We start from the raw sequence: 26,429 nt of genomic DNA, 5'->3' as shown, positions 1-26,429 counted from the left end.
TTAAAAAATAAATAAATAAATAAACTAGGATACCTACCTGAAACAGCATAGCACCATGATGAAATTTAGAGAGGACAGCCACTCCTAGTTCCAACATCTAACCCAGCTATTATTATTGTTTTGTGTGTTCTCTTTGAGGCTGTATTTGTGTGTGGGAAGGGGAGGATTATTGAGGTGAAATTCGTATAACACAGTTAACCATTTAAAGTAATATGATTCAGTGGCTTTTAGTTTAGTCACAGTGTTGTGCAACAACTACCTTGCTTCGGTTTCAGAATTTTTTCATCACCTTAGAAGAATATCCCTACCCATTAAGTAATCCTTCCCCATTTCCCTTTTCTTCCAGGAACCATTTATCTGCTTTCTGTCTCTGTGGCTTTTCCCTTTCTGGATATATGTAAAAGAGATCATGCAGTATGTGACCTGGCTTTCGCTTAGCATAATGCTTTGGAGTTTCTAGTTGTAACATGTCTCAGCATTTCATTCCTTTTTATGGCTGGTTAATATTCTGTGTGTGCATGTGTATCTATATAAAAAGCACTATCTGTTTATCTGTCCATCTGTTGATGGGCATTGGGTTATTTCCCAACCTTTTGGCTCTTATGAATAAATACTGCTTTAAACACTCATGGACAAGTATAGGTTCTTATACATGTGAGTGAAATTACTGAGTAATATATATGGTAATTCTGTGTTCAAGTTTTTGAGGAACCACCAAGCTGCTGTTCACAGCAGCCATACCATTTTATATTTCTACTTGCAATATCAGAGATTTCTATTTCTGTATATCCTTGCCAATGTAGTTATTTTGTTTTATTTTTATACATTTTTAATTAAAATTTAATTAGCATTAATATATTACTGATTTCAGAGGTAGAAGTCTATTTTTTTTTATTATTAAAGCCCTTCTTATAGTTTTGATTTGTATTAACATAATGACCAAAGATATTAAGCCTCTTTTCACAAGCTTTTGGACTACTTGTCTATCTTTTTGTGAAAAGTGTCTCTTCAAGTTTTTGCCCTTTTTTAATTGGGTGCTTTGTCTTTTTGTTGTTCAATTGTTGGGGGGCTTTTATTTATTTAGGGGCGCCTGGGTGGCTCAGTGGGTTAAGCCTCTGCCTTCAGCTTCAGGTCATGATCTCCAGGTCCTGGGAACAAGCCCTGCATCAGGCTCTCTCTGCTCAGCAGGGAGCCTACTTCCCCCTCTCTCTCTGCCTGCTGTTCTGCCTACGTGTGATCTCTCTCTCAGTGTCGAATAAGTAAACAAAATCTTTTTAGAAAAAAGATTTTTTTTTTTTTTAGAAAAAAAGTCTTTTTTCTAAAAAGATTTTATTTAATTATTTGTCAGAGAGAGAGAGAGCACAAGCCAGGGAGTGGCAGGCAGAGGGAGAAGCAGGCTCCCTGCTGAGGAAGGAGCTTGATGGAACCCTGGGATCATGACCTGAGCCAAAGCCAGATGCTTAATCAACTGAGCCATCCTGGTATCCCTGTCGTTGAGTTGTTAAGAGTTTTTATATATTCTAGATATAAAGCCCTTGTATGTGACTTGCAAATATTTCTCACATACCATAGCTTGTGTTTTACCATTCTCAGTATTGTTCTTTGATGCACAGAATGTTTTTATTTTTATGAAGTCCAGTTTATGTTTTTGTTGTTGTTCCTCATGTTTTCAGTGTTAAACCTAAGAATCCATTGTCAAATCGAGGTCATAAAGATTTACTTCTGTGTTCTATTAATAGTTACACAGTTTTGGCTTATATTTAGATTATTGTCCTGCTAAAAGAAAAATTGTGTGAGATGCCTGATGGCTTAGTCGGTTGAGTGTCAGACGTTTGTTTTCTGCTTGGACCGTGATCTCAGGATCGCAGAATCAAGCCCATATTGGGCTCTGCGCTTAAAGCACGGAGTCAGCTTGGGATTCTTTCCCTCTTCCTCTCCCTCCCCCTGGTGTACATGTGCATGCACTGTCTGTCTCTCTGTCTCTGTCTCTGTCTCTGTCTCTCTCTCAAACAAATAGATAAATAAATCTTTTTTGAAAGAGTGCTTTTTCCTCTACTCACCAGTTTACTCAGTAGTTCTGGCCCCCACATGTTCAGTCAATCATATCAACCAGTTCTCCCAGCTCCCTAGATACCACCTGGGTATCCTTCAATTTAATTCAGTTCTGACACTATCTACCTGAGTTTAGTGTCAGATCTCAGAGGTTAAAGGCTCAGTCCCAAGAGACAACCCACCCTAGCCTACTTCACACACCAGTCTCAAGTTGCAAGTTATCAACTGTACTTCTCACCAACTGGCTATAAATTGAGGCTTCCCAGAACCACCTCCTGGGTTTGATCATTTGCCAGAATGGCTCACAGAACTTGGGAAAACAGCTTATCTATTAGATAGATTACCAGTGTATTATAAGAGGATACAACTGAGAAACAATCCAGGTAGACGAGATACATAGGGCAAGATATGTGGGAAGGAGTGCAGTGATCCTGTCTTCTCCAGCCAAGTCATCCTCCCAGTACCTCTACCTGTTCACCAACCCAGCAGCTCTCTAAATCCCATAGTATAGGGATTTTTACAGAGGCTTCATCATATGAGTGGCACAATCAATTATCAGTTCCATCTCCAACCCCTCTGAGCGAAGAGACTGATGTGGGGCTCAATCCTATCCTCCGAGATGATGATCTAAATTGAAATCAAGAGTCAGATGCTCAGGGCGCCTGGGTGGTTCAGTGGGTTAAGCCTCTGCCTTGGGCTCAGGTCATGATCTCAGGGTCCTGGGATTGAGCCCCACATTGGGCTCTCTGCACAGCGGGGAGCCTGCTTCCCTCTCTCTCTCTGCCTGCCTGCCTGCCTACTTGTGACCTCTGTGTCAAATAAATAAATAAAATCTTTAAAAAAAAAAAAAAAAAAGATGCTCAGCCAACTGAGCCATCCAGCTCCCTGAGTTTTTGTTTGTTTGTTTGTTTTTAATGTGATTACAGCTATAAATTTCTCTCAAGTATGGCATTCTTTACATCTCATAATTTTGGCACATTATGTGTGGGGTGTTGTTTGTTTGTTTGTTTGTTTGTTTTTTGGTCTCAATTTTTCTTAATTTCCCTAGTGATTTCTTCTTGGACTCACCGGTTGCTTAAGAGTATGGTATTTAATTTCCAGGTCGAGTTTCCTTTTATTATTCATTTCTGGCTTTACTCCATTGTGGTCAAAGAAGATACTTCGTAAAATTTCTATTTTTTTCAATTTATTGAGAGTTGAGTTCGGCCTAACATGTGGTCTACCCTGATGAATGTTCCATGTGCAATTGAGAATAATGTATATTTTGCTGTTGTTGAGCAGGGAAAGGATAATCAGTTGCTTTTAAAAACTTTCAGGACACTACTGAGGAAATTCTTTGGCTCTTGAGCATTGAAACAGTGGTCCCTCTGTGAATTGCCAGATAGTTCAGATCACACAATTGTGATTTTTCTGAGATATGCTGCTTGTTGTCCACCTAGCACTAGCAAAGCTGCACCAGGATCATGAGCCACCATCCCTATGGCCGCCTTTTGTGGAGATGGGAGTTAATGAATGGTAACAGTTACCAGTATGCAAAATGCCAAAATTAACCACAAGTTAACAGCCTTACTTCATCAACTACTCCCATGGATGCTACAAGAGTGTCATTAGACTCCATAGTTCTAAAATGGTTTATTCAGACTTCATGTGCCAAGTCAGTAATGTTTCGGTATTGGGACTGATTCCTGGATTTTCTTACTTTGCCATCTTTCATGTCAGTCACCTTTGTGTTTTTATTTCAGGTAGTTGTAATCTTTTGAAAATTACAATTTTGTAATCTGCCTCATATAACATGTTTAGTGTTACTGTGTATATTCACCTAATGTTTTTTTAAAGATTTTAATGATTTATTTGAGAGAGCAAGCAAGCATGAGAAGAGCAGAGGGAAAAGCAGGCTCCCCGCTGAACAGGGAGCCTGGTGTGGGCTCAGTCAAGCCCTGAGATCATGACCTGAGCCAAAGGCAGATGCTTAACTGACTGAGCTACCCAGGCGCCCCTTAAATTTCTTTTTTTTTTTTTCTTTTTTTTTTTTATCAGAGAGAGAGAGGGGGAGAGAGAGCGAACACAGGCAGACAGAATGGCAGGCAGAGGCAGAGGGAGAAGCAGGTTCCCTGCCGAGCAAGGAGCCCGATATGGGACTCGATCCTAGGACGCTGGGATCATGACCCGAGCCGAAGGCAGCCGCTTAACCAACTGAGCCACCCAGGCGTCCCTAAATTTCTTTTTTTTAAGTGGGGCTTAAACTCACAACTGTGACCCGGAGTTACATGCTCTACCAACTGAGCCAGCCAGGCACCCCTATATTTACTCAACTCTTTTTTTTTTTTTTTTTAAGATTTTATTTATTTATTTGACAGAGAGAGATCACAAGCAGGCAGAGAGGCAGGCAGAAGAGGGCGGGGAAGCGGGCTCCCCGCTGAGCAGAGAGCCCGATGTGGGGCTCAATCCCAGGACCCTGAGATCATGATCTGAGCTGAAGGCAGAGGCCCAACCCACTGAGCCACCCAGGCGCCCCTTTACTTAACTTTTTGATATGACAAATAATACATCTATTTTGAAGGAAGAAAAAAGACCAGAGTTGTAGAATTCTAAATTTTTTTTTTAAAAATTGCATCCAATAAATCATATTCTTTTGGTGAATTTGAGTCTCTTTAAGACTGACCCCTTTCTTTAAGTTCCTCTACGCCGTTACTTGCCTGGTAACTTCCAAACTTCTGGTAACTTCCAGAAGGACAAATAATATAGAATGGTGGTTTCCAGAGCCTAGGGGTAGGGAAAATGAACAGTCATAGTTCTGCGCGTTTAAAGTCTCAGTTAAGCAAGATGATAAAGTTCTAGATTTCTACACATTTTGCTATACAAATACTGTACTATACTGCTTAAAAGAAATTCAGGAGGGTTAATCTTACATGTTCTTACCACAATATTTTTTTTTAAAGATTTTATTTATTTATTTGACAGAGAGAGAACACAAGTAGGCAAAGAGGCAGGCAGAGAGAGAGAGAGAGGAGGAAGCAGGCTCCCTGCTGAGCAGAGAGCCTGATGCGGGACTCGATCCCAGGACCCTGAGATCATGACCCGAGCCAAAGGAAGCGGCCTAACCCACTGAGCCACCCAGGCACCCTCTTACCACAATTTTTAATTAAAATGATAGCATTAACAAAAATCCTGGTAGTGAGTTATGCCTAATAAAGTCAGCTTCAAAGAAAAATTGAAGAAGATATAAGACTTGAGGCTTTTTGCTGGAAACAAGGAAAGAGTGCATCAAGATCAGGGAGAACCATGCAACAAGTACTTTTAAGACTAATTATGTAGCCAGTCGAGCCAAGGGAAAACTTGGTGTGAGTGGGAATCATATACTAGTTTTCCGTGGTTTGCTGTGTTTAGCTTCTGTTACCTCCAAGTGCAAAAATTAAATAACAAAAGAAATTGGGGATGAACCAGTGTGATTTCTCACTATATTGATAATTCCTTCACTTAACATTTGCATATAAACTAATTCATGTGTTGAAATGTGTTGTAGCTGAACAATAGTAGTGATTTTCTACCTTTTCTGTGCTTATCATGCCTTTCTTTGCACTCTCAAGCCCAGGTCATTTGTATTATCTTCAGCCATGTGTGCCTTTCTGATCTCTGTTAATTTTTTCTTTATAATGGTATAAGACTTATCTATTGGAAATATTAAATGTGATCAAACTAGTATTATTTTTAGAGTATGGTTCTCCTACTCTTGGTGTGTATAGTTCATTCTCCATGGTCTCTGTTTTCATACTTTTTCATTATCCTTTTATTGTATGATACAAGTTTTCTTCACACCACATTTTGGAAAATATGTCCTTAATTTTGTTTTGTTTTAAGATTTTATTTATTTATTTGACAGACAGAGATCACAAGTAGCAGAGAGGCAGGCAGAGAGCGGGGAAGCAGGCTCCCTGCTGAGCAGAGAGCCTGATGTGGGACTCGATCCCAGGACCCTGGAATCATGACCTGAGCTGAAGGCAAAGGCTTAACCCACTGAGCCACCCGGAGGCCTCTATGTCCTTAGTTTTAAACTCTAATGTTGGTTACCTTTAGGTCCTCAAATAACCAAATTTAAAGCCTATACATACTAATTTACCAACTTCCCAAAAAATTTTATCAAGTGATTCTCTGCTATAACAGATGAGATTTTCAATTTATGTATTTCCCTTAGTGTTTTCCTCTATTTCCACTCATCTTCATCTTCCAGTATTTGTTAGAATACTATGTGGTGGGGCACCTGGGTGGCTCAGTGGGTTAAAGCGTCTCCCGGGGTCCTGGGATCAAGCCCCACATCAGGCTCTGTTCTCAGTGGGGAGCCTGCTTCCCTTCCTTTCTCTCTGCCTGCTTCTCTGCCTAGTTGTGATCTCTGTCAAATAAATAAATAAAATCTTAAAAAATAATAATAAAATACTATGTGGTAAACCATCCTGACTTTTGTCAGTATGTAATTTAGTAGCTTTTTTCAGAACTATTAAGCTTACATTCTGTTCTAAGACCATAGTAAATTGTCATACATATTTGTGTGTTTAAATGAATTCTTTATCTCTTATTTATTTAAATTCAGCTAATTAACATATAGTTTATTATTAGTTTCATAGACAGAGTTTAGTGATTCATCAGTGCATATAACGCCAGTGTTCATTATGTTAAGTGCCCTTCTTAAATGCCCATCACCCAGTTACGCCATCCCTCCAGCCACCTCCCCTCCAGCAGCCCTGTTTGTTCCCTAGAGTTAAGAAGAGTCTTTTATGGTAAGAGTCTCTCTTATGGTTTGTCTCCCTTTCTGATGTCATCTTACTTTATTTTTCCCTCCCTTCCCCTATGTTTTTCTGTTTTGTTTCTTAAATTCCACATGAGTAAAATCATATAATTTTCTTTCTCTGATTGACTCACTTCACTTAGCATAATACCCTCTAGTTCCATCCACATTGTTGCGGATGTATTCATCTTTCTTTTTTTTGAATGAGTTAAAAGTTTAATTCTGAACCATTTTTATAACTGCATTTTCTCTTGAAGTGTTGTATCACAGCAGGTTATAACAACTTTGGGATAAAAGGCAAATGGTAAACTGTCCAAAACAGGTTCCAAATAACACCACTTACTGATTTACCCTACCCACATCATCTTTTATCTTTTATTTGATACCACATCTAAGTCCTTGCTGTACAAAAACCACCGACAAGCTCCATTAGGTTTTCCAAGGCCTAAAAAAACCATTCAGGGGCGCCTGGGTGGCTTAGTGGGTTAAGCCGCTGCCTTCGGCTCAGGTCATGATCTCGGGGTCCTGGGATCGAGTCCCACGGGCTCTCTGCTCAGTGGGGAGCCTGCTTCCCCCTCTCTCTCTCTGCCTGCCTCTCCATCTACTTGTGATTTCTCTCTGTCAAATAAATAAATAAAATCTTTAAAAAAAAGTTTTTTAAACCATTCAAACTATACCCATGTATTCACTATACAGACGAAAAAACCATTCAAGATTAATATTTATCACAGGAAATGGAAGAAAATTTCAAAAAGAACTCTCTACCTTCTTGAGAAAAATAAAAATCTTATGATCAAAATGACATTGAAAAGAAAAGGTAGCATACAGAACTAAGGAAAGAGAACAGACAAGACAAATATAACAACAGAGTAACTATATCAGTACAACAGTTAAAGCAGAAAAACCAAGTCATTATAGGGAACAATTTTGAGGAAAAGCAAGTAAAATGTAAAGAAAAAGTACAGCAATAAAATGGCTGAAGACAATGTTATGCAGATTTAGACAAGAGAATAAGAGAAAATATATTAAAGATACAACAGAAATTTCCTGACATGAGGACCTAAATTTGATCAAAAGGTTTCACTGTATTTCCAGAAAAAAGATTTAGTGCACTATAAGCTATAGAGACTTACCCTTTGCTTTATCAGATTAAAGAACTCCCAGAACAGTGGCATCAAGCAAAAGATAAAGTATCATAAGTAATGGACTTTGTAGCATAAAGGAGGGAGGCATTATTTAAAATGAAATGATAACATATATTTAATCTAACCCCAAATCAAGTGTGGGAAAAAACGTACATTCAAAACATTACACATTCTTAAGGGGTTTACTCCCTCTGGGACACTCTTAAATGGATAATACATGATCTTTCAAACTTTCTTATTTGAAACTTCTGTATGGATGCAGACATTTTCAGAAATCTAAGACAGTGAGCCTGAAACTTTAATGTTCATAAGAAACTTGTGAAGAATTGGTTTAAAATCCAGGTATCTGGACCCTCTTCTCAGAAAGTCTGATTCAGTGGATTTGAATAGGATCCCAGAAACCTTTTTAGCCAGCTTATCCTGGTGTAGGTGGTCTGCGGTTTAACTTTGAGTAATGCTATCTTAAGTGTTGAAATAATCAGATTTAATTATGAGATAGATATTTTAGGTAACTAGGGCATTTCAAGCTGTCCCCTGGGTTGAATACCTGACAGCTGCATGGCTCAGCTTCTAGAGGACCTACTACTCACTGAGATAGATGTTCCCTTCATTGTCTTCTCTTAACCCAAAAGCTTAGTTTCCCAAACTTTGGTATTTTGTGGATGGGGAAATATTCATTTGGCCATTCCACCCCCCAACAAGAAATTTCACATAGGTTTGCCAATTTTTTATTTTGCTGAATTATACTAAAAATAAGGCACAATGAAAGAGGACATTTATAACACCTCCTCTCACCACAACCACCAAAGATATAAATAAATTAAAATATAGGAAGAACATGACCTCATAATACAGATTGTCTTTTAAATTGAGTGTATTTAGCTCTAGGCAGAAACCCTCTATTTTCCTCTTTTTTTAAAAAAAATTTCTTTAGCTACAGATTAATGAATATTTGAATATTTTCTTACAGATGACATTTAAGAACTGCTGTTTATTGGTATTTGGAAGAGTGCATTTCTAAGAATCACCACCTGAATATGATGAGTAAACATACATCTCTAATCCTCTGTTTTCTCAACAGTTCGGTCCTTTGGTACAGAAGACAGACCAACAGATCGTCCCATACCACCTCGAGATGAAGTCTTTGAATACATCATATTCCGTGGGAGTGATATTAAAGACCTCACTGTTTGTGAGCCACCAAAACCACAGTGTTCTTTGCCTCAGGACCCAGCTATCGTTCAGGTAACTGATAGTAAATTTGTTGTGGAGTGCAAGAAAACTTGAAGTATGTAGCTAGTCTTGGCTTTTCTCTCTCTTGGATTTTGGGTTTGGGGTAGGGTGTTTTTTTTTCTTTCTTTCTCTCCCTCAGTTGAATGTTCGTTTGCTTATCATTTCCTGGTTACCTAGATACCTGAAATACCCGGATAATGTCTTCATCTAGGTTTTTTTCTTTAGATCATAAGTTGGGACTCAGTAAAGTAAGAAATAGCAGAGGTTTGTTGTTTTATTTTACCATAAAATATTTTCTAATTTTAGCAAATTAAAATAGCTTACATTTATTGAGGTCTAACTGAATGACCAGCACTATTCTAACTACTGCAGATAGAATAAGTTGATCCTTACAATACTCTCTGAGCTTGATACTATAATTATAATATAGCTATATAATTCTCATTTTTACAAGCGAGTAAATTAAGGTAGAGCCATAATTTGGACACAGCCAGAAAGTCTGGCTATGGAATATAGGATCCATGTCACTTACACTATTATCCATATTTGGTTCATACTACAAACCAGGGTGGTAATGGCCATTGTTAGGTAAGATTATTAGGTTCAGTGAAAAAAAGGAATAAATCATATTGGTATCATATTCATACACACACAACATATAATATGCATGCAACGTTGTATAATAAGATAACACAAACATAAAAGGATTTTAACATACACAGGTATGTTGCTCTGTTCTCTAAATAAGGTATAAAAAGGGACCCCTGGGTGGCTCAGTCTGTTAAGCATCTGCCTTTGGCTTAGGTCATGATCCCAGCGTCCTGGGATCCAGTCCCACTTCGGGCTCCTTGCTCAGCAGGAAGCCTGCTTCTCTCTCTGCCTGTTCTGCCTGCTGATCCCTTCCTGTGCTCTCTCTCTGACAAATAAATAAAATCTTTAAAAAATATATTTATAATAAGGTATGAAAAAAGAAGACCCAGGGGTGCCTGGGTAACTCCGTGGGTTAAAGCCTCTGCCTTCGGCTCAGGTCATGATCCCAGCATCCTGGGATCGAGCCCTACATCGAGCTCTCTGCTAAGCAGGGAGCCTGCTTCCCCCTCTCTCTCTGCCTGCCTCTCTGCCTAATTGTATTCTCTATCAAATAAATAAAATCTTTAAAAAGAAATTAAAAAAAGAAAAAAGACCCTAAGTATTCTTAGTAAAAGAAATTAAAAATTTATATTTTATTAAAAACAAATACATGATTCCTAAAAGATTATAAATTATGAATCAAGGAGGGTATTCATTACAGTGCTTGTTTACATGATAATTGGAAATATATAGAAACTGCCTGAATTTTAGTTACAACAACACAGGAAGCAGATTGACATAGGAGTGTATGCATTTTAGGGCATGGCTGATTAAAAACATATGGCCCCCATGATTTTCTTCTAGGATCTGTTTTCTTCTCAACCCATTTTCTTGTCAGTCTTTGGTTATTTGCACCAAAATACGCTTACTGATTTTTTTTTTCTTTAAAGTAATGTAATACTTTCAGATTTTTTAAAAGTAACTTTCCCTATTTTATGCTGTGATAAAATCTTAGTTTTCCACAAAACAGATTCTTAGAGTATATATTATCTTGCATAAGATTTGTCTTCCAGGGCGCCTGGGTGGCTCAGTGGGTTAAGCCGCTGCCTTCGGCTCAGGTCATGATCTCAGGGTCCTGGGATCGAGTCCCGCATTGGGCTCTCTGCTCAGTGGGGAGCCTGCTTCCTCCTCTCTCTCTCTCTGCCTGCCTCTCTGCCTACTTGTGATCTCTCTCTGTCAAATAAATAAATAAAATCTTTTTTTTTTTAATCATTTAAAAAAAAAAAAGATTTGTCTTCCAATGTTAAAATACCTAATGAATTAAAAAAAAAAAATTAAATACCTAATGAACTCTTCTAAAGAAATAAATAGGGGTATATAAAATTAAAATGGAAAAAAAAAGAGGGGTGCCTGACTGGCTCAATTAGTGGGGTGTGCAACTATTGATCTCAGAGTTACAGGTTTGAGCCCATGTTGGGTATAGAAATTACTTTAAAATAATTTTTTTTTTAAGATTTTATTTATTTAAGAAAACATGAGCACAAGTGGGGAGTAGAGGCAGTGGGAGAGGGAGAAGCAGACTCCCTCCTGAGCAGGGAGCCCTCTACGGGACTCGATCGTAGGACTCTAGGATTATGACCTGAGCTGAAGACCAACGCTTAACCAGCTGAGCCACCCAAATGCCCTAAAAATAAAATCTTTTTTAAAAATGGGGAAAAAAGGAAAGTGCCTTTTAACATTTATTTAATAACTTTCTTGAATATAAGGTTTTTAGTAAGAAATAATTAAATTTATTCTTAGAACATAAACTGGAGAAATTCTCTCCTCTTCTTTCCCCTCATTCCATGTTAAGACTTAACTTTTAAGGAAGTAAGTCTGAAGAGTCCTGAGAAAATGTGAATTTTCTTAAAGGGAGGGAGAAGAAACACATTTTAATAGAGATAGCCAATACCAAGGAGTAGTGTTAGCTGAATGTCTTTTCTGATAATTCTCCTGGGAAATTGTTATTTAAGTTATCAGCTTTATGGAATCAGAAGAACCAAGAAAACATAAGTCAGACTGGTGTTGAATAACTTCTAGTCACCATAAATTTTGACTTTCGACCTTTTGATTCATACAACCAGTAGTATTTATTGAACACCTGCCATGTACACACAGGGTCCTACCATCAGTGAGCTTATATCCTTGGTCAGTAGTACACTTCATATTTGTATTATGAGATATTTTATATTAAGATAAATGAATATATAGTATGCATTTTTATGTTCTATAATTTTAGGTTTAGTAAGTTAAAATTTTTGTAAAATGTTCTTTTTTTATTTTTTTAAAGATTTTTTATTTATTTGACAGACAGAGATCACAAGTAGGCAGAGAGGCAGGCAGAGAGACAGTGGGGTAAGCAGGCTCCCTGCTGAGCAGAGAGCCTGATGCAGGGTTCCATCCCAGGACCCTGAGATCATGACCTGAGCTGAAGGCAGAGGCTTAACCACTGAGCCACCCAGGTGCCCCTAAAGTGTTCTTTTTTTGAAGACTTCTTAAATTTTATTTATTTGACAGAGAGAGACACAGCAAGAGAGGGAACACAAGCAGAGGGAGTGGGAGAGGGAGAAGCAGGCTTCCCGCTGAGCAGGGAGCCTGATGCAAAGCTCAGTCCCAGGACCCTAGGATCAGGGCCTGAGCCAAAGGCAGACGCTTTACCACTGAGCCACCCAGGTGCCCCTATAAAATGTTCTTTAATTTAATGATACATATATTTAAAGATGCAAATGTCTTGGGGCTCAGTTGGTTTAGCATCTGACTCTTGATCTCGGCTCAGGCCTTGATTTCAGGTTATGAGTTCATGCTGAACATGGAGCCTAGTTAAAAAAATAAATAGATGAAAAATAAAAATGTAAATGGTCTTATGTGGGGTAGTTTGTTTTTGCATCTCTTTCCTGTAAATTTAATAGCACACCTCAGATGATTGAAATCACAAGTGAGATACCTTGTTTTTGTCAGCACCAGACCTAAAACTCAGCATAACCAAATGTAATTTTTCCCCATATTTTTTCTTCAAACAAAGTTACTTTATTTATTCAAGTAACTTTTCTTTGTAAGTAATCTTTGCAAGTAATCTTTCCTAAGCCTGCTGTAAAGGTCTTCACTCTACTTAACTGTAGAAAAATGCATTTATAAGTCACATCAAGTATAATTGGCATGTATATACAAATATTGAAATCAGGAGATTGTTAAACTGTTTTGATAGTAAATGTATGTTGTAGGTTATTATAATTGCTTTTGTATCTAGTAGTTATAATTTAAGGTTTTCTTTAAAAATGCAAATATTCTAATTTTTTCATTATATAAATGTTGTGTAGAGCCTGGAAAAATAACCCATGATCTTTCTTCAGTCTTCACTAGGCTCATCTACTTCTTCATTCCAGTCAGTGGGTTCCTATGGACCTTTTGGCAGGATGTCAACATACAGTCAGTTCAGTCCAAGTTCATTAGTCGGGCAGCAGTTTGGTGCTGTCGGTGTTGGTATGTTATGCTTTTTTCTTTTTCTTTTCTCTTCCTTTTTTAAAATTTACCTTCTTTACCATAAATTTACAGACATGTTTGGTGTTCCTTTTGTGTAACATTAATTTAAAGGCTTTATTCAATGTCTTCAGTAAAGGGTAGTTCTACAAAATCTTCTCTCAGAATAGTCACATTTTTCTTTAGTCACATTTTTTTAAAAATCTAGATCTCTTCAGTTGCCAAATATCATTGAGTTTTATTTTAAATTTACATAAGATTTATCCATTTAAAATAAGCATTTATTTTCTGGGGTACATGGCTGACTCAGTTGGGAGAGCATATAACTCTTAATCTCTGGGTCATGAGTTCAAACCCCACATTGGGTGTAGAGATTACTTAAAAAAATAAAATAATCTAAAAAAAATCCTAAAATAAGCGTTTTTCCCCAATAGGATGGGTTTTCAAAAAGAGCATTGGAGATAATGCTAATATTAAAGAATAATAATGCCATTGAGGGATATTTATATTAGGTAGAATGTGAAAAGATAATCACATATAACATGTTTGGGGGCATGATGCTTCATTTAACAGTGTTTTAGAAACATTAACACTATAAGGAGAAAGCTAGATATAATCAGATCAGCTCGGTGTTGTGTTGTTTCCATAGCTATGCATTTTAACTCTGCAGTATACCTTTACTGAAATTTTCACACTGAAGAGTACGTTTTAAAATCTCAAATTCTAGGGGCGCCTGGGTGGCTCAGTGGGTTAAGCCGCTGCCTTCGGCTCAGGTCATGATCTCAGGGTCCTGGGATCGAGTCCCGCATCGGGCTCTCTGCTCAGCGGGGAGCCTGCTTCCCTCTCTCTCTCTCTGCCTGCCTCTCCATCTACTTGTGATTTCTCTCTGTCAAATAAATAAATAAAATCTTTAAAAAAAAAAAAAAAAAAAAATCTCAAATTCTAGCCCTTTATCTTTTTTAATTCAATTGAAATAACAATTTATCAGTTTACCTTGTTTCTCTGCATCACAAATCCGGTTTCAACAAATTTTGTTAAAATTAATTCTTTTTTTTTTTTTTTAAGATTTTATTTATTTATTTGAGAAAGAGAGAGAGTATGAGAGGGGAGAGGGTTAGAGGGAGAAGCAGACTCCCCACTGAGCCTGGAGCCCAGTGCAAGACTCGATCCTGGGACTCCAGAATCATGACCTGAGCTGAAGGCAGTTGTTTAACCAACTGAGCCACCCAGGCACCCCAAATTAATTCCTTTTATAAATATACTTATTTTTATGTGGTTGTGACTTTTCAAGTATCTAAATGTTTTCCTTACTCATAAAATCAAAAAGGATGGGAAAAAAATAAATCCTAAAATTGAATGGATACAAACAGAAATAACTGGTGCCAAGTTTATATCAAATTGATAGTATAACCACACAGAAAAAAAGAGGAATTAAAATAACTTTTACACTCTTTTTTTTTTTTTTTTTTTTTAAGATTTTGTTTATTTATTTGACAGACAGATTACATGTAGGCAGAGAGGCAGGCAGAGAGAGAGGAGGAAGCAGGCTCCCTGCTGAGCAGAGAGCCCGATGCGGGGCTTGATCCCAGGACCCTGAGATCATGACCTGAGCCGAAGGCAGAGGCTTAACCCACTGAGCCACCCAGGCGCCCCAACTTTTACACTCTTAATAGGGGTATAAGAACAAATAGAACTGTAAAAAACCCTTGACTTAGGGCTTATAATTAGTAGTGGTATTGGTGTTAATTTTGAAACTGTTTTGTATGTATATAGAATAGGGCAAATAATATAGTGATGTTGCTGGGAAATGCTGTTTTTTCCATGGAGAAGAGAGAAAGAAACACAGGGGTAAGGAACAACCCTGTGATGTTGAATGTAAATTGGAAGCATGAATGTGAACTTGTTTTTTAAAAACTAGTTATTTCCTGACTCTGTTCATAGAAAGGACCTAGAAGCAATGATACCCTGTAGCAAAGAATATGTATAGACCCAGTTCTTTGGTTTCTAAATACCATTCCCCACTAGAAGGAACATGGGCCCCTTGAAAAAAGAAGGGGAAACAGTGCTCTTTTTCTTTTTTTATATGTTTATTTATCTAAGTAATCTCTGCATCCAGCGTGAGACTCAAACTCAGGACCCCAGTATCAAGAGCACATGTTTTTCTGACAGGTGCCCAAACAATGCTCTTTTTTAACAGAAAAATCCCAGCTAATAAAGAGAAGGAATGGTAGATATAGAAAATCACCATTTTTGTAACATCCAGAGTATTAATTAGTAAGGATTATCAGTGGTTGCTAAAATCATTGGGTGAACAGTGTTGGACAGAATATTAAAATGGCCTTAAAGTATCATCCCACAGTTAATTAATTACAGAGGGGACAACATTGTGCCTTTATAATGGAGACCTCTCATGGTCACCATTTTAATCATCAAGTCATAAAGTTTGGAATTGCCACAATTACCTAATTAAGTGTCTCCTAATGTGATGATATATGAAGGAGGTAAATCCAGATTTATCCTGCTAGCTATAACTGTTAGAATCCTATTCTGAGGATTCAAATAAGGGGCAGTTTTAAATTATCCTTTTGAGATTCCTTTCAGTAAATTGAGTGAGATTATTCCTGCACCTACCTCGTACATTACTGTGAAGTTTGCATGACTTAATATGTGTAAAGCATTTGAATAGGGTCTAGCACATAGTGTTACATAGTAAATAATGTTTCTACCATTCCTCAGAGCCTGCTTTTCTAATCAATATCTATTTCTTATAAATGCTTTATCTAATTTTAATATTATTGCGAGTTGCTAGTTTACTCTTCTTTGGGTATCACAAAGGTAGAGGGTTTTATTTGTATTTTCTATATCAGTTGAGTAATTTTTGCAGTAGATGATTATTTTTTGTTTGTTGATTTCCATATTGGTAGGATAATTTGTGGAATGACTGAAGAGCTATATATAATATTTAAAAGTTGATAAAATGAGGAGAAGGAGGAAAATTCTTGCATTGATTAGGGTGGTAGGTGATTTTTAGAAAAGGAGTTAACTCAGATATGGTTTGCGTTAGCACAGATTAAGCCAGATTTTAGTCTAAGCCTCTTGTTTTCGATCGCTAGTGCAGTTGACCCTTGAGCAAAAATGTATCCGAACTGCACAGGTCAACCTTCACATGGGTTTTTCCCAATAAATACATTAATAAATGTCTTTTTCTACCATGTGATTTTTTTTTTTTTTTAAGATATTTGAGAGAGAGAGAGAGCATGTGTGAGCAGGGGAAGGGAAAGGGCGGAAGAATCTTGAGCAGACACTGGCCTCAATCTCATGGCCCTGAGGTCATGACCTGAGCCAAAACCAAGACTTAGACGATTAACTCAGCCACACACCCCCAAATGATTTCCTTAATAACATTTCCTTTTCTCTAGCTTACTTTATTGTAAGAATACAGTACATCATTCTGACTTAAAAAGGAAGTTTAAGTCAGGGAAACACTTGCTATTTGGGAAAAATTTTTTCCACTTTAATTTTTATATGTTACAGTCTTTTTTATAAGTTTTTAGCAATTTATATAATGAAGGATTAATATCGTAACATCTGTAGGGACCTACAGCCCAACAGAAAAAGAGGCAGTTATTAGGAACTAACTAACTTTGCCTTTTTCAGAAATAAAGGAATACAGATGGTTCCCAAATGTGGAAAAATGCTTAAGTTTTGCTTATAAGAGATATACAAAGTAAATCTGTACTGAGGCACCATTTCTGAGGAATTGTCAGTTTGGCAAAAGCCCAAAAGTCTGAGTGTGTGTGTGTATGTATGTATATATATATATTGTTTTTGCAAGATAGTGAAGAAATAGATACTCTCATACATTGAAAAGAATGATACACCAGACAGGATTAAAACATTATTTTTTTAAAGCTGATGCTAAAATAATTCTTAAGTGCAAAGATTAGGTCTTTATTGACTTTGATTTATGGAACCTTAGGAAAAACTAGTGACCTCACAATAAAGGAAACAGTAAAACAGCCATGGCATGCTACGTCTCATAATACCCTGTGGACAAGACAGAGTACTATTGGCTAAATAGACAGGCAAATGGGTACATTTCATCGGGCTCCCTGGATGAAATGTACCCATTTTTCTGTCTATTCAGGCCTCCCTAGTCAGCAGGAAGCCTCCTTCTCCCTCTCCCACTCCTGCTTGTGTTCCCTCTCCTGCTATATCTCTCTCTGTCAAAAATCAGTCTGGGGGCACCTGGGTGGATCAGTGGGTTAGGCCTCTGCCTTCGGCTAAGGTCATGATCCCAGGGTCCTGGGATCAAGCCCTGCATTGGGCTCTCTGCTCAGTGGGGAGCCTGCTTCCTCCTCTCTCTGCCTGCCTCTCCCTATTTGTGAACTTTCTCTCTGTCAAATAAATAAATAAAATCTTTTTTTAAAAAAATCTTTTTAAATAAAAATAAAAAAATAAAAATCTTTTTAAATAAAAATTAAAGATAGGGACGCCTGGGTGACTCAGTTCATTAAGCGACTGCCTTCAGCTCAGGTCATGATCCCAGCGTCCTGGAATCGAGTCCCACATCGGGCTCCTTGTTCTGTATGGAGCCTGCTTCTCCCTCTGCCACTCTGTCTGCCTGTGCTCGCTCTCTGTCTCTCTCTCTCTCTCTGACAAATAAAATCTTAAAAATATTAAAGATAAAAATTTAAAAAAATATAAACTGTATCCCAGCAGCTAACTAAGATACCAAAATCTTAATGAGATCATTAGGAGAAAAGAAAATTACAGCCCATACTGTGGACATGTATTTAAAAACCCTTAACACAGTATTAGCAGTGAAAGCCAGCCAGCAATTCATAAAAAGAATAGTACATAATGACAAAGTTATCTCAGAAATGGAACAACGTTTTAACATTTGAAAATCATTAGTAATTGACCATATGAACAGAGTAAAGGAGAAAAACTATAATCCCAAGAGATAAAGAATAGGCATTTGATAAAATTCAGCACCTAATTTATCAACAACTGAGGAATGGGAGGGAATTTCCTAAATTTGGTCAATGAAATGAAAAGTTTACATACATACAGACAAGGTAAAAAGATACAGAGATTGAAAAGCAAGAACTAAAAATGTCTCTCTTTGAAGGTGACATGATTGTGTATGTAGAAAATGCAAAAGAATATTCAGACCATTAGAATGAATAAGTGAATTTAGCATGGTAAGAGAATACAAAATGAACTATATTTTTTATTCTAGAACAGATGGGTTGCCAAACTGGTCTGTATCCAGTCAGCCTCCTGTTTTTATAAAGTTTTATTGGACTACAGGCACACCCATTTATTATATGTTGTTTATGGCTGCTTTTATACTACACAGGCGGAGTATAAGTAGTTATAACGGAGGCCATATGGCCTGAAGACCCTAAATATTTATCGTCTGGTCACTTGTAGTTGAAGTTTATTGACATGTGATCTAGAACAGATTGTTGAGAAATGAAATGCAAAATGCATCACAGCTTGCAGTTAGCACAGTAAAATCAAATACCCAGGAAATAATACAACGGAAGATATTTGAAAACATCTACAACAGTGGTTCTTAGTGGAGGAGGGTTAATTTTACCTTCTTGCTGGAGGGGACATTTGGTAACATATGAAGACATTTTTGGTTGTCACCACTGGGGGAATACTACTAGTATGTAGAGGGTAGAGGCCAGGGATGCTTCCTAACATCTTACAATGCATAGGACAACTCCTCACAAAATGTGAGTAGTACTGAAGTTGAGAAAACTGCTCTGTAATGAAAACCACAGAATATTGATGAGAGAAATTAAAGTTCTAAGTAAATGGAGACTTAATCCACGCTCATGAGTTGGAAAATTCAGTATTATTTTTAAGGTAATATTTTTCCCAAAATTGATTTATAGAGCGAACACAATCCAAGTAGACTTTCTAAAATAGAAATTGATAGGGGTGCCTGGGTGGCTCAGTCGGTTGGGCATCTGACTCCACAGATTTTCAGCTCGGGACATGATCTCAGGGTCATGAGATCGAGCCCCATGTTGGGCTCTGCACTAGACATGGAGCCTGCTTGGGATTCTCTCTCCCTCTGCAGCCCCCCCACTCGTGCTCTCTCTCAGAAAGAAAGAGAAAAAAGAAAGAAAATTGACATACTGATTCTAATATTTATATGGAAATACAAAACCTAAAATAGCCAAAACAGTCTTGAAGAAAGGGGGCATCGGGATGGCTCAGAGAGTTAATGGTCCACTATTTGATCTTAGCTTAGGTCTTACTTTCAGGGTCATGAGTTCAAGCCCTGTGCTGGGCTCCATGCAGGGTGTGGAACCTACTTTTAAAATAAAGTTTGAAGTTTGTATGTGGTTTCAAGGTTTACTGTAAAGTTAAGAGGAATCAGAACAGTGACTTAATGATACAAGGATAGACAGATACACCAGGAATAAAGAATAGAGAGTACAAAAATAGACCTACTTAAATAGTAATTTAAAATAGAGATGTTAGTGCAGTTCAATGGAGAGGGGAAAATCTCCTTAACCAGTATGTATTTGGAAAAAAATAACCTTGGCCCAAGCCTTACACCATATATAAAAAACAACTTGAGGGGTGCCTGAGTGACCCAGTCAGTTAATTGTCTGACTTTCTGGTTTTGGCTCAGGTCGTGATCTCAGGTTCATGAGATCAAGCCCAACCACGCTTAGCATGGAGTCTGCTTAAGATTCTCTTTCCCACTTCCTCTCCGTCTCCCCTCTCTGCTCATTCTCTGTCTCAAATAAATAATCTTTAAAAAACAAAACAAAAAAACAATGTGAGATAAACCAGGAGGCAAATTAGAGTAAGGAACATGGATATGATAACAACCAGGAACTCAGAGAAGAGATGGAGGAAATAAAGATACATAAAGATATATAGAAGAGTTTGTTAACCAGAGGGCAAGCAGTGGGAGGTTGGAGGAGGTGAGGAAACAAAGCAGCATGCAGATAAGACTACACATCTTCAGAGTGGCTTATGTCTTAATCATTGCCCAGAAATACTAGGGATAATGGGATGGATTTAACTTCCCACAATCATTTTAAGCATTAGTCCCCACATTCCTGGCGAGGTGGGAAGTTACATTAGGCCACTCCTGAGCTGGCCAGGGCTGTATCCTGACTGGATTCCACCTTCAGGGGAGTCCTAGTGATTCTCATTATCTGAAATTCTATGCTAGGTTCTGATGCCCTGTTTTAGAAGGGTATGAACAACTAGGATTAATAAATCGGAGGGGGCAGTGTTAAAGACAGTAGGAAGGTAAGTCGTGGTTTGAAGGAACTGGAGTTGCTTAACTGGGAAATCAGAAGATTGCTAGAATCTGATCATGATCTTCAAATGTTTAAGAGCAGATGGGTCGGGGCGCCTGGGTGGCTCAGTGGGTTGAGCCGCTGCCTTCGGCTCGGGACATGATCTCAGGGTCCTGGGATCGAGTCCCGCATCGGGCTCTCTGCTCAGCGGGGAGCCTGCTTCCCTCTCTCTCTGCCTGCCTCTCCATCTGCTTGTGATTTCTCTCTATCAAATAAATAAAATCTTTAAAAAAAAAAAAAAGAGCAGATGGGTCAACTGCTGTGGAGTAGACTGATGAAAATAAGGAAAGTGGTGAGAAAAGAGGTAGACAGATAAGGGGAGGGTCTGATAAACTGAGGTAAGTAATCCAAACTTACATCTTAAGGGCAGTGGAAAGCCATCCCAGGGTCCTAAACACAGTGGTAATGTGGTTATATCTGTATTTCACAAGAGATCTTCTATCATTTTTAGATTGGAGTTAGAGATGGGAGAGGAAGGGCTACTGAAATAGTTCCTACTACAGAAAACCTACATAGATTAAATATTAAGTCAGAAGAGAACACAGCGTAAGAAAAGTGAATAATCTGTAAGGACTGCAGAAATTTAGAGAAGATTGACATAACCTCATATAGCAAAGAATTTGGGCCCTCTCTAGGGATTTGTTACTCATACTACCAGAACTTTTTGTGGTTGCTTTAGCAGAATGCAGCCCCACAGTACCATCCTGGAGGGAAGCATTAAAATGAACTAGAGTCCATTGGCTAGTGCCTTGGAAATGCTGGATAAGCTCTTCATAGACCTGTTGGCTAATTTGGCTGTTTGTGCAGATACTCATTATTAAAATAATTACACCTTAATACTGGTGTAGAACATACCGTTTATGCTACTTCAGTGTCTAACGTCGGTCCTTGCTGTCCTTCTAACTGCTTAGGACAGTATTGCTCTTAGAAAAATTGTTTGCATCCAGAGATGCTGGTGTATATATTGGTTTGCTTTTTTCATATAGTGTAAAATATTTCTCATACTATTTTTGATACACTTTAGTTAATTTCCAGGGTTATTAATATGCATGTGTGTTGCAGGGGGTAGGAGTGGCAACAGTTATCATCATTAAAATGGTATATTACTTTATATAATTGAAAGTTTTAAATTAAAATTTTTTTTTCTCATTAAAAAAAAAAATCTCTTAAAGCTGGAAGTTCATTGACATCCTTTGGAACAGAAACATCAAACAGTGGTACCCTATCCCAAAGTAGTGCAGTTGGTTCTGCCTTTACACAGGATACAAGATCACTAAAAACACAGTTATCTCAAGGTAAGCTGTTTTTTCTTTTATATAAACCATTCCTAACATCTCTAGTGGTTTTTGTCTTTCACTTTGAATGTAAGAGCTTTTGCAGCCTGCAGATCACATGTATCCTTCTGTTTGGTCCTTTTAAGATTTTTCTCCTGGTTGCTATTGTAATAAGTATATTATTGAAAGACATCCACTGTTTAGACTCTTTACAATTCTGAAATCATAAAACTGGGAACCAGTGAACTTTCTCTAAGTTTGACACTTTTTGCAAGGCAGTTATATAACTTGTATGTAATACTTAAATGTATCAAATTAGTCCCAGACTCACCACTGAAAATGAACTATTCTTGATTTACTTGAAGTAGTAGCTTAAAAAAACAAGCTATTCTTTGTACTGTTGAGTCTTTCCTAGCATCCGCATAGGATCTAGAGCAGCGGTTCTTAGTGTGGGCCACCCACAACCAAATCATCTGGAGTGCTGCTTAAAAATACAGGGCCTGGGTGTCTCCATTGGTTAAGCCACTGCCTTTGGCTCAGGCCATGATCTTGGAGCCCCATGATCGAGTCCCACATCGGGCTCCCAGCTCCAAAGGGAGTCTGCTTCTCCCTTTGACCTTCTCCCCTTTCATGCTCTCTCTCTCTCTCAAATAAATAAAATCTATTAAAAAAAAAAGTAGGTGCTAATGATTGCTATATCAGAATCCTTGGAATGTGGCAGTGTGCATCGTAATTAGCTTCTTACAGGATCCTGTTTAATATTTTAAAATCTATTTTTTCTACCAGCCAGTTTTATAATCTTTGGTGGTCCCAAGATTCTCTATCTTTTTATCTGTATCTGAAGCATTTGTTACTGACACATTGCTTTATATGGATGGTCACTTTTAAATAAAACAATGTAAAGTCTTTTCAGAAGGATGCTATCTGTAGTCACAGGATGATATTGTTTAAAGCTGTTGAGGGTAAACTCAAGCTAATACTAAACATGATCCTATGTATCTCACTTTAGATATTTTGAAATAGTTACTGTCCTTATTACTGATTTAAATTGATTTTTAATTTTTTCAACAGTCCAAAGATTTGTTATAGATGAGTTAGAAATACAGTAGGTGTAAGAAAGAAAATAAAACACCCATAGTCCCACTGTCCAGAAATAACAAGTAATTACTTTTTGTTGTACACACTTCAGGCTTCTTTGTAGGTTAATAGAGGTATATATTTCTCCATAGCTCTTTTGGGGTTTTTTTTCTTTTAAGAATGCTTTCTTACCCTACAGGGAGCCTGCTTCTCCCTCTGCCTGCCACTCTCCCTGCTTGTACTCTCTCTGTCTCTCCCTGTTAAATAAGTAAATAAAATCTTTTTTTTTTTTTTTTAAATTCTTTCTTAAATAAAATTCTTCATCTTTTTAAGCATTAGCTTTCTAAAATATAAAATGGGACTTGAGGGGCACCTGGCTGGCTCAGTGGGTGGAACACATGACTCTTGATTTTGGGGTTGTGGATTTGAGCCCCACGTTAGCTCAAACCACATTGTGTTGCAGAGATTACTTAAAAATAAAATCTTTAGGGGCACCTGGGTGGCTCAGAGGGGAGCCTGCTTCCTCCTCTCTGCCTGCATCTCTGCCTACTACTTATGATCGCTGTCTGTCAAATAGGTAAAATCTTTAAAAATAATAATAAATAATAAAAAATAAAATCTTTATAAAAAATAAAGGGTCAGTTGAGTGGCCAACTCTCGGTTTTGGCTCAGGTCCTGATCTCATGGTCATGGGATCCAGCCCTACAATGGACTCCGTTCTGAGGGTGAAATCTGCTTTAGAATCTCTCACCCTCCCCCCCCACCCTACTCACGTTCATACTCTCTCTTAAGTAAATAAATAAAACCTTGAAAAAATAAATAAGAATAAAATAAAATGGGGCTTTATTGGTAAGTAACTTACTGTGAGAATTACATGTTAAAAAATGTATGCAGTGCTCCTGCTTAGTAGATGTTAACTATTTTAATCAGTGGTGAGCATTAACCTTAATATTGAAGCACTTATTAAAATCATAAGTCAGGATGCCCGTTATCATTACTACTCAGCATCATTCTGAAACTTTTAGTTTAATCACATGAAAACAAAACAGGCATAAATATTGGAATTAGTATTATTTGGCAGTGCTATGACTTTCTACTTGGAGTTGAGAATTAACTAAAACTGAAATTAGAGGTAGACTATAAAGTTACACACATAAAAAGCAATAGTCGTTCTAAAACCTAACCCACTGATTATGTAATGGAAATAAAAATACATAACAGATACGGCAAACCTCTGTAGAAAATACAAAATGTAGTAGAGGGACATAAAAGAAGTCACAGGTAATCATAGAAACAGATCTTATTCCTAGATACAAAGATTTAGTATTAGGAAGACCTTGTGTCTCTTCATTAAATTTACTATACTTTTAATAAATCCAAATAGAATAGAAGGAGAACTTAATAAAAGAGATACACAGTCCTAAAAATGAACATGGACATATAGTTAGACATTTTTCAAATAAAAGTAATGACATAGGGCTTACCTACTTGATAATAAAGTACACATAAAGCAGGGCAGGAATAAAAGTCAGAAATAGTTCCAAATATAAATAAGTGATTGATACATGATAAAGCTATTCTTAAATTAGTAGAGGAAAGCTGGCTATCCAGTAAGTAATGTTGGGATAGACAATTGTCTGATAATGTGGGAAAAATATTCGATCTAGATTTCTTCCTCACATTTAGGACTAAAATAAAATAGATTCAAGTATTTAAAAATTTTTGAAGTACATATTATAAAAAAGAAGTATATTTATATAAACCTGTGACAGAGAAAGCCTGGAACTCTGCATTTAAGTTTCATCAACGAAAACTTACCAACTTTACAAAATTAAAATACATAGAGTTTTCTTTGAACTGGTAAGAATGTGCAGATGAGTGGGCTGTTTTTATTGTACTGAAACCAGCTTCTGGGTTTATTCCCAAATGGTATGTCTAGCATTATCTGTATTTCCCTGTGGATAACACAGCTGACAGTATGACTAGAAGACTTCAGTCACAAAGGTTTTGAAAGTACACAGCAGGCAACACCTGGGTGACTCAGTGGGCCTTGGGCTCAGGTCATGATCCCAAGAGTCCCACATTGGGCTCCTTGCTCAGTGGAGATCTGTTTCTCCTGCTGCCTGCCACTACCCCTGCTTGTATGCACACATGCTTTCTCTCTCTCCTCTAATAAATCAAATCTTTTTTAAAAAAAAAGTACAGAGCAGACCTTGCTTGCTGTGAACACCCCTTCACTTGTGGTTCTGCAACACTTGTGGGTCACAGGATTCTTTTCTCAAAAGCCTCAGTGAGACAAGTTTTAGAGTATAAGATAGGGATGCCTGGGTGGCTCATTCAGTTAAGTGTCTGTCTTTGGCTCAGGTCATGACCCCACGGTCCTGGGATCAAGCCCCACTTTGGGCTCTCTGCTAAGCAAGGGAGTCTGCTTATCTCTCTCCCTCTGCCCCTCCCTGCTGCTCATGCTCTCACTCTGATAAGTCTTTTTTTTTTTTTTTTTTTTTTTAAGAAAAATGTATAAAATCATTTAATGTAATATTGTAAAATTGAACAGTAGGCTTTCCAAAAAACTTATCAGTTGTTTTATAAGTAAATTCCTGTATAAGGTGATAAATGATCACAAAATGTTTTTTCATAGGCCAAAACTTCTACAAACCACCATGATTCCTGTTGTAATCAATGGGAACATTGCACTGTTTGTCTTCGTGGTAGAGTCAGCTTTGGAATTAATGGCTGGAAATGGTGATACACATTTGTAATTCCATACTTTAGATAACCATAAACTTGGGGAAATTACTAATAAATGGTCCCTGAAGCATTTGGTGCACAATAACCAGTGTGTTATAAGCACTCACCAGTTCACCAGTGTTTGGAGCCTGTGAGATGCACTGGTGGGTAGTAACATTTGCCACATACTTGGAATTTTTTTTCCATGAAATGAACATAATCTTCTTAAGCAAAACATCCCATACAGTATCATGGGACAAGAGAGCACCTTGAGCAGAGATTTACAGCAAACAGACAAAAGGTGATGGGAGCCTCTGATACTACATTCTTCTGTCCATGCTGTGACCAGGCTCTGACCTCAAAAAAAGAGAAAATGGAATTTGTGAGTGCACAACTCAAATAACCAGAAGCTTCCAAAAGATCTTTCAAATGACCAGAAATGAATATGGCGACTTTGTTACTATCTGAAGGGTGTATTTGTTGCTGGCCTTTGAATACTGATGCATGATTTTCCCAAGCCCCCTAGGGTATTGAAGGACTTCACCTGTCTAACTTTCTGGTTCTTTACTTCCTTCATAATGGAAATGCAATGGAGATAGTACTTATAAAAGTACCACTTCAGACATCTCTTCAGAAAGTACTAAAAATTGTAGGTTACAGCCTCTGGAAATAATGGCTTAAGTGTCAGTATAATCTTGGGGTTGTCATTATT

At 37.5% G+C, this 26,429-nt stretch overlaps 1 protein-coding gene across 4 annotated transcripts in view; it reads left to right on the top strand.

Moving 5' to 3' along the window:
* The window catches only part of LSM14A (LSM14A mRNA processing body assembly factor), a 55,961-nt gene that overhangs the window by 16,636 nt on the left and 12,896 nt on the right, over positions 1–26,429 (top strand). For all 4 annotated transcript variants that reach the window (XM_059382762.1, XM_059382765.1, XM_059382764.1 and 1 more), the window contains exons 2-4: positions 9,059–9,222; positions 13,170–13,299; positions 21,812–21,934. In XM_059382762.1, the coding sequence (XP_059238745.1) occupies positions 9,059–9,222; positions 13,170–13,299; positions 21,812–21,934 (417 nt within the window). The remainder of the gene's footprint in view (positions 1–9,058; positions 9,223–13,169; positions 13,300–21,811; positions 21,935–26,429) is intronic.

This window comes from Mustela nigripes, chromosome 17, assembly GCF_022355385.1.
Source record: "Mustela nigripes isolate SB6536 chromosome 17, MUSNIG.SB6536, whole genome shotgun sequence".
NCBI lineage: Eukaryota > Metazoa > Chordata > Mammalia > Carnivora > Mustelidae > Mustela > Mustela nigripes.
The sequence above is the reverse complement of the archived record's forward strand: the minus strand, read 5'-3'. Positions and strand labels throughout refer to the sequence as shown.